Here is a 21097-nt window from a genome sequence, read left to right on the forward strand (position 1 = left end):
ATGAACAAATTACCAATTCCTGCCCGAACCAGCAATGGACATTGCATCAGCGGCAAAGCCGTGCCCTCAGCCAGTGATGCTACCCCACATCCGCAGCTTTGTGCTGCACATAAGCAAAGAAGAATTCACTCCCAACAACTAACTATTTGACTAACACACATGTTTAACCAGACACCACTAACACAGTTTGCATGAAGCAAGCATGCACCGCCGTGAAAACGCTCGGTCTTTTTTTTTAACGAAAAGACAGTGCAAGTACTCACGTAGTGAAGGAGAGAATCATGAGGTTTCTCCACACCTGCCGGGTTTTCCGCAGTGAGCACATCATGTATTTTTGAGGTTTCTTTAACCTTCCATGCTGAACATCTAGGGCTGAAAGGGCTGTGCGGAGAATAGACGAGGAAAGAGATAACTTTCTTTTCCATAAAGGAAAGCTTTCGATCCTATAAAAACAGATGTGTGAACTCTGATGAATTTCTCATTTCTACAAATGCAGGTGACATGCAAAATAATATGGATGCCATATCCAAGAAGGGGAACAGTATTGGCCTGAAAATCAATGCAAAGAAAATAAGAAAAAGAGCAATTGGAGATTGCAGAACATCGCCAGGACTTTTGGTGGTGTTTGTGAACTGGTGTGTTATGTAATTAATAAGAGATATAACTAGAACTGCCACTTTATAACTGCTGGCAGTGATGACCGGGTACCAAGACGTCTCACTTTGATGCAATCCCGCTTGGATCGGACACTTGACCCTGACACATGACGTTTATTGTTATTCAGTTGAATTTAGAATGGGATTAAAATAAATTCAATTCAAATCCAATGGAAGACCAAATAGATACAGTCCTGCATTGGAGTAATCAGAAGGAACTGGAACAAGCAAAAAGCAAAGATCAAGTCACCAGGAGGAACCTGGATTGGCTTCGCATTTCAGCTGCTACTCCTCTACCCTCAAGCCCATCCAGGCACAGCCAAGTGAGCTTTATTCAAAATAATAAAAAAGAAACCAGATCAAAAAATATTAAATAATTCTGGCTGTCAGACCACACGTCCGATCAGGTTGAAATTATATATATATATATATATATATATATATATATATATATATATATATATTTCCCATCACTACTAGATCATAAGTGTGAAGTTTCACATCAACTAATTAAGCAGTTCAAGAGAGGTTTTTAAAAAAGATTTTCACTCAAACCAATATGGCTGCCAGACCATGTGACATCAAATATTCATGAATAACCTGGTATCCCCTTGGCTGGGGAACATTTGTGTGAAGTTTCCCCTCGATCTGTCCATCCATTCCGGAGAAGATTTTTATCGGTTTTAGGGTAAATCGAATATGGCTACCAAACCATGTGACCGACGACGTCATATCTGTAAACCTTTTGTTCCTCATGGATAGGCAGTCATATGTGTAAAGTTTCACCTCGATCAGTTCAGTCATTTCAAACAAGATTTTTGAAGGTTTTTTTATTTTTTTTACAATGGGGCTGCTGAATCATGTGACTGATGACATCATCAACAAAATTTTTTTCTGTGGACCATTTTATCAGATGACCCTCAAATTTTCATACTCATCAGATGTAGCATTCTATATATGCAATTATGACGTCAAAAGGATTATGGCTTGTTCAGGTGTGTTTTGGCAAACTCCAGTTTGGCTTTCTTGTGGCTCTCTCTCGGCAGTGGGGTCCTCCTGGGTCTCCTGCCATATAACTCCCTTTCATTGAGTTGGTGACGGATGGTGTGAGCTGAAACTGTCGTACCTTGTGTCTGAAGGTCAGCTTGAATCTGTTTGGCAGTTGATTGAGGTGCTTTCTCCACCATTCAAACAATCCTTCCCTGCAATCTTCGATCAAGTTTTTTCTTGCGGCCACGTCCAGGGAGGCTGGCTACAGTGCCATGGGCCTTAAACCTCCTGATAACATTGTGTATGATGGACACAGGAACATCAAGGTCTCTGGAGATGGACTTGTAGCCTTGAGATTGTCCATGCTTGGCTACAATCTTGTGTTTGACTTCCTCAGACAATTTCCTTTCTCCATGCTCATTGTGGTACACACAGTGACACAAAACAGCAGAATGACTCCTTTTCTCTATTCAAACTGGTTGAATGAGTGATTTTGATATTGCAGGCACCTGCATCTCACCACAGGTGAGTTCAATCACAAAGTAAAGGAAAATCAGCTGCTTGAAATCAAATCATTTCTAAACTTCTAAAAGGTGCCAATAATATTGTCCGGGCCATTTTTGGATTTCTGTGTGGAATAAGCTCAGATTGAGTAATTTTTTTCAGCTTTTTTTTTGTTTTGTTCCACTGCAAACCAAACAAATGCATGTGTGGATTCCAAAAGACTTTTTAATTTCACCAATTTTCTGGAAGAAATGGTGCATTATTTAAAAAAACAGTGTAAGGGTGCCAATATTTTTGGCCATGACTGCATGACATCATAAAAAAAAAACATCACACTTATTCCCTATGAGGAGTACTTGCCATGTGCCAAGCTTATTTTTTCCTTGGTGTGGTTTCAGAGATACAGAGGTCCAATGTTTTCCTTTTTTTCTAACATGGCTGCCACACCCTGTGACCGATGACGTCATTATCAATAAAACATTGTACATGAGTCGTCGCTCCCATGGTGAAAATTTAATCTCGACCTGACATGCGGTTGTGGAGAAAAACACTAAAGTTCTGTGCGGACAAATAGACAGACAGACAGATAAACGGACATAAATGCAATACCCTCTCCTTCGGCGAGGGTAACAAAGTTCTTGAAGACAGGGCCTAAACATGATAACACAAATCTCAGGATTAGAGACAGCCCACTGCAAAGTGTAGTCAGATTCATTCATGTGCGGAGTACAGTCGTGGGCTTTGGGGACTTGCTGCAAACCTGCTACGACCCTTTAAATCAATCAGCTGGATGGCTGAAGGAAAAAAAAAAACATTGGGCATTTTATTCCACCTTTTACGTTATTATCCATCAACATAATCTCTTGTGTGCATCTTGCACTAATAATAAATGTACTAATAATAAATGCAAATGCAGGCAAAAATAAAAATAAAAAACCTCTACCAATTACTCTTTCTATGTTCCATTGTGTCGTCAAATTTCATAAAGACATTCTTCTCACATCTCTGGCTGTGGTAACGGTCTTGTACACCTCAGCTTAAGAGGACTTGATGAGCCGTCGGCCTGTTTGGCATCACAACGGCCGATCTGTACTTAAAGGGTCGTAGCATGTTTGCAGCAAGCCCCCAGACATGGGGTTCTGCTTGTTTCCTATCGAAATGGAACACATGTAACCCCAATTCATATTTAAAGGGATAAATCTGCCCAGTTTTAATCCCCTATGCAGGGATGAAACATCCCATATCAATGATCATTCACCGACAACAGGAAAACGTATGGATTAGACCATATGCCATGAAAAAAAAACGTGATTATACCATATGCCATAAACCATGAGGAAACAGAGGATGGAATCAGGGAAGATGAAGTCACATCTCGGATTGCAAAAGTGATGGCATCACTTCACAATGGAATTGGAAAATCAAAAGCATAAGCACAAAAGCCAAGATCCGGCTATGCAAGAGCAATGTCTTACCTGTGATGTTGGTTGGAGGAGCGACGTGGACTATTACAAAAAAAAATAAATGTAAAAAATGCCTGATGGCATGGATTACAGAAGCCTCTGGAAAGTTGTGAGAAAAAGCTAGCAAACAATAGAAACACATTTAAGGAAACGGATAAAACAGAAACCTGGAAATGAAATCTTGAGAGAACGAGTAAGATGGTTTTGGCATATGGTAAGATTGGAAAGAACCAGACTTTCAAGACAAATCATCGAATGGAAATCAACAGGGAATAGAAAGATGGGTAGACCTCGGACTACCTGGAAATCGATCAAACAGAAGACCAAGAAGGAACTCGAAGAGATAAAGAGCAAAGATGGAGTCATCAGGAGGAACCTGGATAGGATTCGTGTTTCAGCCGCGACTCCACTACCCTCAAACCCATCCAGACGCAACCAAGTGAGCCTAACAGAAAAACTTTCTGCAAGAAGTCACTTCTCGTTAGAGAGATAGTTAAATAAAGAGAGAAATAGAGAGTAAAAGAGGTGAAAGAGAAGAAAAAGCAATAATTACAATGAATAAAGAAAGAAATAGAAAGCTGGGTAGACTTAGGAATACCTGCAAATCAACAGGGAATAGGAAGCCTGGTTGACCGAGGACTACTTGGAAATCGACAGTCTCCAATGACTTGAAGCTAATGGACATTGAATGGGATGAGGCACTCAAACTCGCAAAAGACAGAACTATGTGGTAACAAATTGTGTGCGCTATGCGACTTATTGTGTGATAGGAGGAGGAAGTAGTCGTAGCAGAGTAGTAACAGCAGCAACCGCCGCAGCAGCATGTGAACTCTTCCCTCAATCAAATTCTAGTGCAATCTTCCTTCGAGGCTTCAATCGAGCAGTAAACCACCAACGTGTTATCCGCCATCCCAACTCACCATCTTTTGTTTTATCCCCCATCGATCCTTCCTAAACCAACCATCTTACTTAGAGGTTTCAATCTCTCCTTCTTCTTCTTCTTCTCTGACTCTCACATCTTCCTCACTGTCTTTTCCTGTTTGTTCATTCCCTTGCTTATTGTGTACAACTGTGACTCAACTACCGCATTGTCCTTTCCATTTTACCCTCTATCCTTTCACTGTTCCATGGAATATAATTTTTGTATATAAATAGAATGTTCCAAAAAAAATAAAATAAAGAAGATGAACAAAGGTCAGATAAGATGGTCAGCCAGTAAGGTTAGGGAAGAAAAACGTCAGCAAATTAATGAGGCAAGCGACGTCTCACCTTCAAGCAATTCTGCTTTTTTGTCATTCGTACCCTCTTGCCCATTAACTATCAATCGGATCGCATGGGTCGTCCGTGAGACTTGGTCTGTAGCCAGCATCCAACGGAGAGACTCTGGGAACAACCTACGGCGGCACAATGCATTGCAAGGTCAAACGCTGCATCCCATTTGTGAACTCGACAGAGTCAACGGGTATATACCCACCGACGATTGAACTAAAGTTGCAGCAACATGTCAGGATGTGGAACTACCGTTGCCTTTAAAAGGCCACACGTACAGCTTAACATCCTCGTCGTACTCCTCCCAACCCCGTGCAGGAATCACAGCTAAGCTAATTGGCGAGATGGGGTCAAAATGGGATTGATGGCAGGGTGGATACCATTTAACGCTCCATCGCATCCAATTCTCATTGAAAGCTCAGTCGGTTGCGTTCACAGGCAGACGAAGCAGAAAGATAAAAGCAGTCGTGATTCAGCGAGAAGTGCATGCAATGATGGACTACGGCTTTGATTCTAAGACAGACCGTGTTTCATCAACATCTGTGCATTTGTGCATGTCATCTTTCTCATATTATATGCAACAAGCTTGTCCCCTTAAACAATGAGACATATTTCCGGAGTTTGTATGTAACGTTAATGACCTGCAGCATGCGAAACTGCCGTTGAGACTACAATGCATGCCCGGCTTTGGCTAGCAATTCAGCGTTTGCAGGCAGCTATGGCTGCCACAAATGCAAGATCAAAACACCTAAACACAAAGTGAAAACACCTCCAGCAGAAGAGAGTGATGATGAATGCACCGGCCAGGACCCCCTGCAGGATGCGCCAATCCTGGCAGGCGGCGGCGAGGCCGGGCAAGAGGAGTTGTCCCAGGATGAGGGCAAACGTGCCCAGTGCAGTCGCTTTAAGTCTCCAATCTGGCACGCACACCTCGAGGCCTACACACGTGCACGTGCACACCGGAACACACCGCACATTACCTGGAGCCTGGAACGGATGTCACCATATCCAGTAAACACAGTTCGAGCACAGACGGCTTCCCTTGTATCAGCAGGAATGATACTCTCCAACCCAAACCCCCAAATGCCCCCCCCCCCAACTCCAATCCCTAAATTGAATGATACTGCATACTTTATGAGAGTCACCTCAAACATCACAATTTAACAACAAGCCGTGTGCATCCATCTTGTTCATTTCCAAACCAGTGCAAATCTCTGGGCCACAAAGCTCCCTTGGCAGTAACACCCCCCCCACCCCTTTCACCCCTGCCCACCCATACAAAATGTTAAATGCAAAACGACATGCCACCCAATTATGTACCAGCTGGAGAACACAATCGGTGCAATTGTACAACCGAGGTCCATGGGGATTCAACCGACAAGCCAAACAAACCCATTCTAAGCACCGTGGCGTGCAGTTTTGACCTCATATCCATGGCACCCTTGGCAATTTTGCTCGATGCCCATCTTTATTTCTTTCTTTATTTATTTTTACTCGAAGCTTGTGGAACAGCTAGTACGCCTACACTGAACAGATCAGGACGAAACAGGACAAAAGGAACAGTAGAGAGAGAGAGGGGAGAAACACCGACAGTGGAGTCAAAGGACAAGACAGTGGGAGACTTGGACAATGAATGGGTGTGGGGAGGAAAGGACAGATAGAGAAGGAAACTGAGGAGGGAAAAACTGGAAATTTGGAAGGAGGAAGGCTTGGGTGAGCAGGTGTGGGTTTAACGAGGGTAGAAAAGGTCTTTGTTTTCATTTGTTTATTTTGATCCGCATTGCAACCACCAAGCCATACGGTTTTAGGAAAATAAATGTGAAACGTCTAAATGAATCGCACTCCAGTTCTTTGAACACAATAAGTCAACGGAAGACCTGCAAGGTCGAGTGGTATCTTTGAGAGAGCAACAAGAGGGAGGAAATGTCATCAGCCATGCACCAGGACTCGGGGATTATTTTTGTCATCACCAAAGTGGATCAAGAACAAATGCGTCAAACGTTCTTTTGATACCTTTCCAAAATCCATTTTCTTTGCAGAGCTTCAAACGATTACATCAACCCTTGGCCCAAGTCCCAGCACCTAATGGATGCTCTACCGGTCATCCAGACAGACTGACCCTAAGTACGGGTAGCCACTCCGCGGCATGTCATGACATGTACTTCGATTCGGTTTCTGGGTTTGCTCGACTGCCTGAGCCTCCGCATTGTAAATCCAGCGATTACAGGTTCAAATGTCATCCTCACTGCGAAGGTAATGGCAAAACCTCTCGGTGTTTTGGGAGTTACGGGGGGCCGGGGAGGCATGTCATAGGGTTGCTTCTATAGCCTCCTGCGTTGGCGTGAAGACCCATCCAGGGGGTTTATTCTCAGCTAAATTAACTTTCAACTTGGCCTGATGCTCTGTAAAGAATATTGGATGTACCTATACACACTACTTTGATTTAGCAGATGTACACCTGTGCAGCACAAGGATATTAGAACTCTTTTGTGATAAGTCGCGAGGGTCCTCGGCGAGTTAGTAACAGGAAAGCCTGTTTGAATGAATGACGAGGCAGCAAAACAACCACAACTCATCACAAACCACATCGCTTTATCTTCTTACTGGGGGTGCACCGAATTAGCTCAGATTGCAATCCGTACATTTTAAGCATCGACTCATTTTGATTTCGACACACCAAGCATTTCAAAACTAGAAACGGCAAACTGTCTTCATGGTGTAAATGGAGAAAGTCATCTCAATTTTCAACACAAGACATACAGGAACACCTTGCACCTACATCAAGACCCTGACCAAGTTGCTATAAGAACATCATATATTATACATAGTCATTGCACGATTAGTAACTCAAAACACAGAACCCACACAATGAGTAATCCCTCAACCAGCATTCACTCGAAGGATGAATTTCAGAAGTATCCCTAACGTCTCAACCTGGGGCTGCCCAAAAGCCCCGATCAGCCGTGTGTCGGGTTTGCTTTTTGCAAAGCATGTCGTTTCGTAATTATCTTTGCTCGAAGATGAGGTCCCCCTTGGGCTGATTAGTGCAGGCATTGGTCTGGACACCACCACCCCCACCCCCCACTCCCCACTCACTCAATTTTACCTTCAAGCGATTGATTTTCAAATGTGGATTCATTATCAGTATCGTTATCAACAGCAGTATAATCCGGGAGATCAACAACATACTCGTCCCAAAGTTTGTACGAATCGGATGGACGGAAAAAAAAAACAAAAGGCAAATAGACTTAAAAACGTTTATACAGTTTGTTTGTTTTTTGGCCTTTTTATAAATCGGTCGTGCCGCCGACACATGACTAGTTGATGGAGACCGAATCGGCGTTATTACAATCTTAAGAAATCGTTTGACGGGCACCAATTATCTGCCGTGACGATGGCTCATAATTAAGAACCCCACACCCACTACTTGCCCACCGTTGCAGACGCTGCCCCATAACCAATAATCTGGTCCAAATCCGTCATCACTTCTGCCCTTTGATATGCCATTACGAGTTTTAATCCATTCCTCCAACATTAAGCTTGAAAAAAATAAAACATTTACAAAGCACCGATCAGAACAATGAAAAAATATATGATGAATGAACTGCTCACCAGTTTACCACCCTCCGCAGCTAGATCTGCTCAGAGTGAACCGGTGAACAGACTAAGAGAATTGGAATGTTGGAATTACCGCTCCAAAGAGATGCATCTCAAACCTGATACACAGCAGCCAAGCATGTAGTTGGTCACATTAATTAATTATTTTGTTACTATTTATAGGTTGGACAGTCACCATGCACCAGACGTAAACGATGGAATTAGAAACCGCCTTCGTTTCTTTCCTTTCCTGCCAAACAATGGCTGAAGTGCGAACAGCTCTGTTTACAAAGGCAACAAATCACTTTTGTTCTTTTGTTTATTTTGAGCAAAACTCGTTTTGCAAACCGAGGAATTTTTAACCTTAATGAGATGTCGACTCGTAAGCCCCCTTGCCGGTTTATTTTTTTTATCCCCTTGCAGGTTGTGCCCAATTGTTGCCCTGCTACCCCCACTGTCATTTTAACCTTGCTCTTCCATGAGCCTCGCTCTTGTAGAAAGGAAGAAAAAAAAAGCAACTCATTCTTCTTTCCCTGACATGGTATCGTGGCGCGTCGAGCATTCAAATCTCTGAGCAGTAACAAAGTAGGCTAGTTTAGCGATGGCACGTGAACTCCTGCAGGGAGTTCTTAAAATCAATAGGCTTCTTGCTTATGGTCAACTCCAACATTTGGTGAAGTTTCTTGCAAAATCGGTTTAGAATTGTGACCTGGACGCGATTACAAACAAACAAAGACAAAGAATGACAGAATAACAGACCAGACCAACCAATATACTTGAGAATCTTTGATTTTGCAAGTAACAAACAAGAACGAGCAATCAGAGAGTGCAGACCCTCGCCAGGATTTGTGTTGTGTGGCAAATAAATGGAAGGATGTACTCAATGAAAGGTCGTTTATCGTATATGTAAGGTTTAAATGGTATCCTGTGTCGGAGTGACAACCCGTCCAGGATTGTGCCCACAGAGCCAAGGAGACTGCTGAGGCAGCACCAACGCTCTGCACAGAGTATGGTCCTGGAAACGAGAATTTTTATTTATTGTTGTAAATGCTTAAAGGTCTGAGGTTTCTAAAGGTTGAAAGGTCTAAATTGGGTCTGAAGGGTCAAAATGGTCCAAGGTGTCAAAAGTGTCTTAAAAGGTTGAAGGGGTCTGAAGAGTGTCTGAATACGGAAGAGTGATAAGATGCAAAGTGAAACGTTTTAGTCTGAAGGTCAAAGGGGTCTACAGAGTATTAAAAGGTGTGAAAGGTTTGAAGGTCTAAAGGGTAGAAAGGAGTATCAGGGTCATTGGGGTTCTAAAATGTCTAACAGGATCTAAAGGATCTTAGAAGTCTAAAGGTTCTAAAGGGTGGAACGGGGTCTCTCGGGTCTTAGGGGTCTTATCAGTCTTAAAGGGTTTTAGGGGTCTAAAGGGTCTTAAGGGTCAGAAAGGTCTTTGGGGTATAAAAGGTCATAGAGATCAAAAGGATCTTGGGAGTCTTAAGTTGTTTTCAGGTTACTAGTGCGTGCCAGTACGTGCGTGGCTGTACGTGCAAAAAAAAAAAAAAAAAAAAAAAAAAAAAAAACTTTCAAACCGCGTGCCAGAAACAACAACAACCACACAGGCTGTTCCTTCGCTCTCGCGTGCCCGTACGTGCGTGGCCATACATGCAAAAAAAGAAAAAAAAAACTTTCAAACCGCGTGCCAGGAACAACAACAACCACACAGGCTGTTCCTTCGCTCTCGCGTGCCCGTACGTGCGTGGCCATACATGCAAAAAAAAAAAAAAACTTTCAAACCGCGTGCCAGAAACAACAACCACACAGGCTGTTCCTTCGCTCTCGCGTGCCCGTACGTGCGTGGCCGTACATGCAAAAAAAAAAAAAAAAAACTTTCAAACCGTGTGCCAGAAACAACAACCACACAGGCCGTTCCTTCACTCTCGCATGCCCGTACGTGAAAAAAAAAAAAAAAAAAAAAAAACTTTCAAATGCCCACACAGGCCGTTCCTTCGCTCTCGTAAACGACAAATGGATTGAGGCATTGTGTTTATCCATAAATGCGCATAAGAAATCGAGAAATTATTAGAATACAGTAAGTCATCACTATCTGGAAGTCCGTACGTTGTAACCCGTAATGGGGAACGTGCTCTCACTTGGCCATAACTTGGGAACCACTTGTCCGATGAATTTCAAACCTTTTGAAAGGCAAACAAACAGAGATTGCTGGAATTATAGATAGAAGATAGATACTGTGGGTGCAAAACGCCAAGCAACGTGTCCTGTCATTGGTAACTAAGGCGCCCTTTCCCCATCGACCACGCCTATGCAGCAACGTGTCCTGTCATTGGTGACTAAGGCGCCCTTTCCCCATCGACCATGCCTACACAGCAACGTGTCCTGTCATTGGTAACTAAGGCGCCCTTTCCCCATCGACCACGCCTATGCAGCAACGTGTCCTGTCATTGGTGACTAAGGCGCCCTTTCCCCATCGACCATGCCTACACAGCAACGTGTCCTGTCATTGGTAACTAAGGCGCTCTTTCCCCATCGACCACGCCTATGCAGCAACGTGTCCTGTCATTGGTAACTAAGGCGCCCTTTCCCCATCGACCACGCCTACACAGCAACGTGTCCTGTCATTGGTGACTAAGGCGCCCTTTCCCCATCGGCCATGCCTACACAGCAACGTGTCCTGTCATTGGTAACTAAGGCGCCCTTTCCCCATCGACCACGCCTATGCAGCAACGTGTCCTGTCATTGGTAACTAAGGCGCCCTTTCCCCATCGACCACGCCTACACAGCAACGTGTCCTGTCATTGGTGACTAAGGCGCCCTTTCCCCATCGGCCATGCCTATGCAGCAACGTGTCCTGTCATTGGTTTGGTAAATAAATGGCCATAACTTGGGAACCACTTGTCTTATTAATATCAAACCTTGAAAAGGCACATGCTCAGGTCCCCAGCAATATACCTGGCAAGTTTCAATTAGATTGGACCAGTGGTTGTCGTGAAACAGCGGTCGCACGCACACACACACACACACACACACACACACACACACACACACACACACACACACACCTGGAATTATAGATAGATAAAGGGTCAAAAGGCTGTTAGGGCTCTCAAAGGGTTTTATGGGTCTTGGAGTGCTGTAAAGGGTTTAAAGGTTCTTCGTCACACACTCAACCTTTCACCCAAGTTTCGTACAAACCTGTCTACAACTTTCTGAGATATCGTGATATATATCGTTTTTGGACTCATCTCTCAATGGTGAAGAATCATTTTTTAATTGTAGTCTCCAGATCCGGATCTTCACCAAAATCTAATCATTTCTTCCTTGCCACACATCGAACCTGTCCACCAAATTTCGGCCGATTCCATCCACAACTTCTTGAGAAGTTCTGCTTACAGACAGACAAACAAACAGACAGACAGACAGACAGACAAACGGGTGAAACCATAACCACCATCCACTTTCGATGGCAGAGGCAACAACAACAGTGGACATAGTTCGTGATATTTTTTAGGATGAGAACGTATCAAACAACAGTATGACACGCATGTGCCTCCATTGGACAATTCACCGCCCGATGATCTGTTTACATGTTTCCACGATAATGTGCAAAGTGAAACGTTTTCATAAAAACAAATTGATAACTACTAATTGCTACATAAGATTGTTTTTGAAATGTGACTTTCGTTTCCCTTCAAGCATCATATACCAAATCACTACTGTGACGACTACTACTACACTACCATATCCCCAATAAATCCCACCTTGTTGTGGCGTTGGCCGCACAGGTTTTCAGATTAATTGGTGCACATGGGAAACATTTCACAAGGTGATCGCTTTCAACGAGCAAAAAGTCGACGCCGTCATCTCGAGTGCTCGACTCAACACGAGGATTTCTTTCTTGGACAGTGAAGATGAGGCTTGTGGAATCCCTTTCACTGCAGGAGTCGACTGTGCGGTGAACTTTTGACTTTGGCGCATATCGAAATCTCATCGGAGAAACGAGAGCCATGCAGGCAGATTGATGGAGAGACAACAGCTGCGGCTGTTCATGTCGTTCATGTCGAGGGTAAGCTCGAAAAATGAGAAACTTGTAGACCGAGTCGTCCGTAGCCTTTCAGAGGGAGCATGCTGGCCAAGCTGTGGTCTGCTGTTCGATGAAACTGCATCTGACAAAAGTGTCTTGGTTTTGCCTTTTCACATGATTCAGTACAGAGCGAGCACTCTGCATTCTCTTCCATCAATTTTAAAGAGGGACTGCATTTTAGCAAATGTGAATCCTTTTTGTATTGTCGGGAGGCGGGGGGGGGGGGGTGAGGAGGAGGGGGGAAGGTTCGAACCAAATACCAACTACTGGCAATGTGCAGGGTGAGATTTTAGAACTCTTGCCACTTCCATTATACCATTTTCTAAGCTTGGGTTTGGTTTGAACCTCAAATGAATATGTATACGGTATCTAGGAGGAGATACTGAGAGTAGAGTACAAGGAATCAACTATAATAATACAGTAAAGCAGCTTCAACCCCAATCCCAAGCCCGGTACATACGTGTGAGGTATAAGGCAATAAAAGCGCCGACCAGAAACAGTCCCTCGAAGGCCCTCAGCGCTGTGAACATGGTTGCATTGACAGACAGTGTGATGACAATGCAGATAGCCACGAGCATGAGAAACGATGACAGCACAACACAACGTCGGCCTACCCTGTACACGAGTCATGGGAGGGTCAGAGGATTCAATGATGGCAAGCAATAAACGGAGGCTGTCATAGCAAAAGTAACATTTAGTGCATCGCAACGTTAATTACCATAACTTGATACAAAAATACATAAACGTGTGAAGTAAATGTAGTTGCGGCGACTCCTTGGGAATTCAAGGTCAACCAACCTGTCGCACAGACTGCCCAGAACGATGCAGCCGAGCAGCCGACCGACGAGGAAGGATAATTGCTCCAGAGGAACCTTCCATTGTCGATCACAAACCAAATCCCACTGGAAGAGAAAAGGAAGGGAAGGGGGTGAGGAAGCATGGAGTGCATCATAACAAAGAGGAGAGGAGGTGAGAGATCGAGTGGCTTATTTCTGGGTTTTTTTTTGTTTCCCCCTTTTGTGGTTCAGGGCGGTTGATTAAACTGGTACAACATGGCGAGTCCAGATTTGAACCTACATATATCCATGCGAGTTGATAAAACCGGCAAAAAATAGAAGAAGAAAAAAAATAGTCACTTCAAGGAAACTTGACTGTTTCCTGAAAACGGCAAGAACGAGCATTAAATAAAAGAATGTGCAGATTAAACTTCAAATCGAAGAGGGCGATGAAACCTGCAGCACGCAAAGCAACAGAACCTGAAAATCCAGGAAAATCACAACGCACTCGAACGGCACTCGGTAGAGCGCATACCTCTGCCAGGCTGAACAGTTTACGTTTTTCCTTTCCCACCGATAGGCCGGATCTGCATCCGGAGCCAAGCCAAAATCGAATGAGCTTGTTCTTGCCACCTACCACCCAACTCATCGACCAAGTTTCAACATAACCTGTCAACAACGTTTCATGATATATCGTGGCATATACAGTATCGTTTTTGGACCCATCTCCCAATGGTGAAGAATCACTTTAATGCTCGTATCTGGATCCGGATCCGAATCTTCTTCAAAACAGAATCATTTCGTCCTTGTCACACACCCAACCGGTCCACGAAGTTTCGTCCCAATCTGTCCATAACTATTTGAGACATTCTGTTCACGGACAGACAGACAGACAGACGACAGGAGTGAAAACATAATCTCCAGAAGTGATGCTTGCAGATAGTTTCTCAATTGGTTGACTCCTCCAGCATGGCTGCAGAGAGGGCAACCCCTGCCTTTGTGCCGGGGTTCACTCAATTGAAATTCACCTGAAGACGCGGATGAGTGAAGCAAAAGGAAGGCCATAGGTTGGAAAGATCTTTTGATGATGGAAGAGCGGACAGAGTGGAACGACCTAACATGACTGTCCGAACACTTGTCTGTGTGTTGCAACAGACCACACCTCGGGATGTTCCGCCCCTCCGTGGTATTCAGAGGATCATTCTAATCACATTCATGTATCTGCAATGTTTTTCTTTTCCTCACAGTGGAATTCTCCTACCTACACCTTCTCTTTCACCTCAACTAACTTCAGCATACCTGGAAAATCAGCTCATGGTTGAACTTGCTACCTTTCACGACATCCCTGAGAACAATGCGTGAAAAGATCAAGAGGGGAGAAACAAACAAGTCAGGGCAAAAACAAACAACATTCTCGAATTGGAATGTACCACCATGCCGCAGAGCGCTCTTGCAAAGAATATTTATAATTGAAAGGCAATTGGCAGTCCGCTCAATGCAGGTGACATCACCGTCTCAATGCCTCACTGGACGTACCACGCTGTTCGACTACCAATTTGCGAGGAAGTTCATCGAGCCACGAACTGAGCGATGACCAGGTAGCAAGCAACAGGATCAAGCACCGACCATGATGCGAGGCAAAGACAATGACCACAGCAGGCAGATAAACAGGTTGCCGAGTACAAACCCCATTGTTACTAAAATAGACCGTTTCAGAAAAAAAACAAATCTAAAAGATACTGTCCATAACTTTAACTGTCCTTATTGTGAAACATCACACTTGCACGGGCATGACGGTTGGTGGTAATGTAACAGCTCGACATCCCATTGCAACGAGTCAGTACAAGCTGTGCTGCACTACAAGGAGTGCCTGGGGTAGCATGCCAGAGATGATACAAGGAATGCTGCAACAACAATAATTAGGATGAAAGGTCACGAAGGTAAAAACCTCAACGTACGTGTGTGTGTGTGCATGTGTGCGTGTGTGTGTGCGCGTGTGCGGTGGGGGGAGCAGGATGGCCAAGAGGTACGCACAATAACCTCCAAGTGTCTACCTGGGTTTGAATCCTGACCCGGCTATAAATTGTCATCCCAGTATTTCACAGGCAGGGTGATTCATCAATGTGTGTGCTGTCCCTTGGATGGGCGTTCAATGGGGATCCCGTTTGCAGGCATTAGTTGGTGGACGTTGAAGATCCCATGGTACCCTTCGTGAAGAGGAGGCGAGTTATCACTGGCATGTTGAGAAAATTACAAATTCCTGCCATAACTACTGCTGGGATGGCAATGGCAAACCACCCAGCATGAACCTTGCCAATAAACTGCTACGGTAGCACTGTTGCTCTATAGCAGAGTATGGTACATCATAATCATATATTTATATGTGTATATACACACACTAATAAGTGTGTGTTTGTGTGTGTGTGTGTGTGGGGGGGGGGGGGGGGTCAGGCCAGGCCAGATTATATCTGTGACTCGGTCAAGGTATCATGTAAATCTGCACTAACCTGTTCCATGGTTGGGTTGTCAGCGACTAAACCGTCTCCTCCACCAGGTTTTCTGGTGAGGAGGGTGTGTATGATATGGACACCCAGCAGGATTAAAAACAAAACCTGTCAAAGGGCAGAGGAGCTCCTTGTGAGCCAACGGCCATCCATATCTAGTGCCCAACTACTGTGTCTGCGGACGTCCTCCTGGAGTTGGGTTACTTTTTCAGGAGGTTGTTGGCAGGATTTGCACTCCGGCCACCGTAAAACTTACAAAAACCGCAATGAAAATTTAAAACCCACTCCGTGAGAGTACCTCTTGTGCAGCTGCCCTCCGTAAGACAGCTCACTGGATGATGGGATTGAGGCAAAGCCTTTTAGTTAGGGAATTTTTGCAAATTGTATTGACCATCTATGAAAAAAATTGCTTACCAAAAAATTTCTTCACTAACGTATTCATCTAGGTGTCTACTAACACCTATCAATTAGTGCAAACCCAAATCCTTGTGGAAAATTCTGGGGAGGCAATCAAAGTTCGGGTGCTCAGAGGGCCTGCGCGAAAAAAAAAAAAAAATCGAAAAATTAACTTTTGCCAATATTGATTTGTGGGATGTCTAACTAGGGGTTTTTGAAGTGCTGAATTGATTCCAACCATTATTTTTAAGAAAAAAAAACACTCCTTGATCATATAAAATGTATTTCATTGACATTTTTAACAGAACTGTGCTCAATGGAAATGTTGCTTCGTCAGCTTTTACAACCTTATTCATCAAACTCCCCAGTATCTTCCTCACTCCTCTTGTCATCCAGCTGGTTTATGTTCAGGCAAGAGTTACCATGACAGATGCCGCAAGCAGAAATACACTTGACTCCTTGCTTTTTACAGCAGCACCTGAGTGAGCTGCAGTCCCCCGCACAGTTGCAGCTGGCAAACGTCAGGAGGTAGTCCGGTGCAATGGGGTCTGTAGAAGGGACTGGTGCATATCCTTGCTCAGTGAGTTGCCATCCATAGTCCCGGGCATCCAACGATGGACTTTGCAGCATCAGCCAGTCTCTTGTCTGGAGGTAAGCTCGGAGAGAGTGCTGTGCTGCAGCTCCTGTTGTCGGGGGGGGAGTTTCTCAGGTTTTATGCTCCCAGTAGCAGCTCTGCTTGCTGAAGATGTCGAATCTCAAGTCTTCCAAGTCTTTGGAGGATTTCCCATGGAACATGAGCATGAAAAGATCACAGCCTGCTTTAATGATATCACCTTTCTCAGCTCGGATGTCCATAAACACATCCATTGCCCTCTCTGCTTCATCAGTCTTACAGAGCTTGCTTAGCAATGTTGGTTTGCTAAACCCAAAAATTGCAGACACTGTATCACAGCCAGAGAAGCTGTGCAAGAAGATGAGATACCTCCAATATATCTCTGGGAGGGCCTCCTGGATCTTTCCGACATCGTAAGATGTTTCTTTGGCTGTCGTGAGGAAGATCGGATGGTCTGCAACATGATGAAGCAGCATAACCAGGACGTCTGTGTCCTCAGCCCTCACCTCGACAAGGGACTCTCTTGCCTCATCTGGAGCTGAGCGGACGATGGACGTGTCGGCATCATCGGAGCATTGCTGTACACTGATTCCATTCCTACTAAATGTCTCAGCAAGGAGCAGAACGAGCTGGGCTTTGTTGTTCTTGTTATCGAGGAACTTTTCTCTTGCAATGAAGATTTTGAGATCCAGACGAATCTGAATGTCACAGCATACATTCTTTGTTCGTCTCAAGTGGTCATGGTCCTTGTTGGAGCTGCCATATGCGTTAAAGACCACCGTTATCCGGAGGCAATGGCTCCCCATGGACATCACAAACCGGAGGTAGCTCTCGGCAACATCCTTCCAAGTAAGGTTAGCCTCCCACTTGACATTGTGCAGGAGCCACCCATCATCAACCACAAGGCTTGTGCAGGGGGGTTGTTCGACAGGTGCCACACATGCCTTCAGGGACCTTGCTCGGGCAGCCTTGTCTGGCTTTCGCAACTTTTGATTTTTGTCAAACAGAGACATCGGTTTTGGCGTCAACTCAAAGCGCAGAGCTTCTTTGGTCTTGACTTCACGCTCACTGATGACAATGAGGCGGTTGAATAGCTTCAGTGAGTCAATGACCAGCTTCTCGCCATTGACTTTGGGTCCAGATCTGAGGCTTGCAAGCGATTTGACATTGTGTTTGGTTACCATTGCATCCACAACAGTTTTCCCATCCATCTTAGCCTGTATGGCTCTGCCAACTTCTGCTTGATCAGCATTGACTTGGTCTTCGGGAGTGCTGCTGAACCCAGTTGAGAAGGACACCAGAGTCTTCTTGTCCCGTGTGGCATTGAAAGGGTTGACTTCCTTCAACCACCCAACTATGGTGTTGACAGCATCGTTATCTCTCTTCATTTAGGCTCTTTTAACGTCGGTGTGGACAGGTACCCCACATTTGACCATGCTTATTTCTAGCTCTTGGTGAATGAACGAGAAGTGGTTCAGAGTCTGAACCCAAGACTTATGAGAAGACTCATTCCGAAAGCGGCCTCTGTTTAGACCACCGGAGGATTTTTCCTCACGCATGAGTGTGGTTTCAAAAATGTTGTATGCTGGTTTCAGCACAATTTGAACAATCTGAATCAATTGAGCCAAATTACCGCAAAACACAGTCTGAGATATCTAAAAATGTATCATATCAATATTTTACGGCCAGGGATTCATTTTTCCTCAAATCTAATGGTTGGAATCAACTCAGCACCCTAAAAAAACCCCGAGTTAGACATCCCACAAGTCAATATTGGCAAAAGTTAATTTTTCCGATTTTTTCGCGCAGGCCCTCTGAGCACCCGAACTTTGATTGGTTCCCCAGAATTTTCCACAAGGATTTGGGTTTGCACTAATTGATAGGTGTTTGTAGACACCGAGATGAATACATTAGTGAATAAATTTTTTGGTAAGCAATTTTTTCACAGATGGTCAATACAATTTGCTAAAATTCCCGAACTATTCGGGTGGAAAAAAATTGGCTCGGTAATTTAGAAAACACGATAATACTGCAAACGGCTTGGAAATCGGGCGTTATCAAATACATTTTGCTATGAAACTCACAAAGGGAAACATTTAACCTTTGTAAAGCAAATCCGATAACCAAATGCTTTAGAAACAGGTGTGAGGACAAAGGAAAACCTGATAGAACCTCCACATGATAGGGGATGAAACTTTGCCACCACGGCACCCGCAACAGGCATGGTTTGTAAACATACAAACCGTGCTTCCGCATTGTATCAGGTTGCTCACCTGCATTTGATTTTTCATTTACTTATTTTCATTTATTTATATTTTCATTTTCGAATGCTTGCTGATGGTTCTGTCATTTTTCCTGGTGTATCGGCTTTGATGTCCGTCGGCACACAAAATTACACCGTGCTTCCCCATTGTCTCGGGTCACTCAACTGCATTTTTTTTCATTTATTTATATTTTCATTTATAGATGTCCAATGATTGTGATTTTTGTTTTGGTGAACCAGCTTCAATGTCCATTGGCACACACAATTTCAGCTTTCTACGTCACCTGGAAGGTACCGATCTTTAATCAGTGAATCAGTCAGTGGTAAGAAAGAGATATATATATATATATATATATATATATATATATATATATATATATATATCGCCATTGACTTTGGGTCCAGATCTGAGGCTTGCAAGTGATTTGACCTTGTGTTTGGTTACCATTGCATCCACAACAGTTTTCCCATCCATCTTAGCCTGTATGGCTCTGCCAACTTCTTCTGCTTGATCAGCGTTGACTTGGTCTTCAGGAGTGCTGCTGAACCCAGTTGAGAAGGACACCAGGCATGCATCCATGAGCCACGCTGCCCAGCCAGGAAATTGTGCGAGGACACGAATGAAAATTTGAGGGCAAGGCCCAAATTTATAATGGAACACCAACACAGGCGACGGGAATCATGGTTTTTAGAACCGATAGTTTTAAAGTGTGAGTAGTTTTTGGAAAGCCCCGGGGTAGTTTCAGGTGTAATAAATGTTAGGGTAGTTAGGAGATGTACCCCTTCGCTCGTTGTAGGCCGCTGGACCCACCTTGGTAGACCGCTGAACTCTGACGAGGCCATTCTGAGGTTTTGTTGGGCCTCGAGACAGGACGCATCTCTCCCTATTCCCCTCCAGAGAGGGAACGTAGGGGTTGGGAGTAGGCGAGGTTGACAGGATAGGTTAGCCAGACAAAGACTAGAAAGGGGGTTAGGGAATAAAAAAAAAAAGGGAAATAAAAATAATAAAAATAAAGAGGGGATATATGTTGTTGAGTTGTGTGGCAAATTAAGGGAGTGGGTATGGACAGCGACAGACAAAGGCGATTAAGTGGGGGGAGACAGTAGGCTAGGTCCGAGCCCACCTTCAGAGCGGCCGGCACCACCGCACTCCCTCCAGACCTGTTGGAACCACACCAGAGGCCGGCCAGCTTCACCTGCCGGCCTGTCGTGCTGCAGCAGCCTGTTCTGCATGGGATTGCATTGCCATGCCTAGTTTGCCTGCCTCTGCCATGACCCCATGCCCGCGAGCCCTTGTTTGCATTTGCCCCTGTGTCCATCCATCACCATGTGCGCCAGGACCATCCAGTTTTGCAAGGACTGCCCTGCAGGCAGCCCGTGCATCCATCATGCTACCATTTGTTTTTGCTACCATTTCCATCCACTCCCCTGCACCAATGACTTTGTAATGACTTTTACCTTCTCCCCTTTCACAGATCACAGGTCCTGGGCCATGGTTAAGTAATGGATAAGTTGAGTGAAAATTGTAAATATGTGGAACCTCACCTGCATGTTTGTTTTAGCGCCGGCAATTTTAGTTAAGTTGTCCGAATGAGTCTGAGAGTTTGTTTAGTTCGTTACGCAGCGCATTAGGTTATTTATTTTTGGGACACGTATAAAGAAATGTCGCACTCAGGGATCCGAAGGTAGAACGTACTAGCGGAAAACTTACACATGCTGGTCACACGAAAATATGACGACTCGGGACGAGTCTGTAAAAAGGGGAGGGGGTAGTGTTACGAATTTGGGAATTTGATTGCACACAACATACAGGTTCCTTTAGTCAGCTATGTCGGTAAGTGCTTGTTCCCTAGATAGCTCACCTTTCATTGTTTAAATGTTCAGAAATCGATTAGATGCGCTGCGGATCGATTTAATAGTTAGGGAACGAACAATGGAGACATCCCTCCCCCTCTTCTGCGAAGAGGAAGAACCACCCTGCC

The 21097-nt window shown here is 44.4% G+C and overlaps 1 protein-coding gene across 2 annotated transcripts in view; it reads right to left on the reverse strand.

Annotated features, from left to right (window-relative positions):
- The window catches only part of SLC22A23 (solute carrier family 22 member 23), a 36348-nt gene that overhangs the window by 4258 nt on the left and 10993 nt on the right, over positions 1-21097 (reverse strand). The window contains exons 1-6 of one of the 2 annotated variants that reach the window (XM_085856911.1): positions 13875-14003; positions 13362-13465; positions 13024-13178; positions 5652-5820; positions 4883-5007; positions 264-381 (exon numbers count right to left, since the gene is read on the reverse strand). In XM_085856911.1, coding sequence (XP_085713037.1) covers positions 264-381; positions 4883-5007; positions 5652-5820; positions 13024-13178; positions 13362-13465; positions 13875-13988 — 785 coding nt within the window. In that variant the 5' untranslated portion in view covers positions 13989-14003. Of the gene's footprint in view, positions 1-263; positions 382-4882; positions 5008-5651; positions 5821-13023; positions 13179-13361; positions 13466-13874; positions 14004-21097 lie in introns of those variants that run through there. The other variant, XM_085856910.1, reaches the window with a different exon arrangement.

The sequence above is a fragment of the Eptatretus burgeri genome, chromosome 15 (genome assembly GCF_056783735.1).
Source record: "Eptatretus burgeri isolate ZD-2024b chromosome 15, Ebu_testis_v1, whole genome shotgun sequence".
Classification (NCBI taxonomy): domain Eukaryota; kingdom Metazoa; phylum Chordata; class Myxini; order Myxiniformes; family Myxinidae; genus Eptatretus; species Eptatretus burgeri.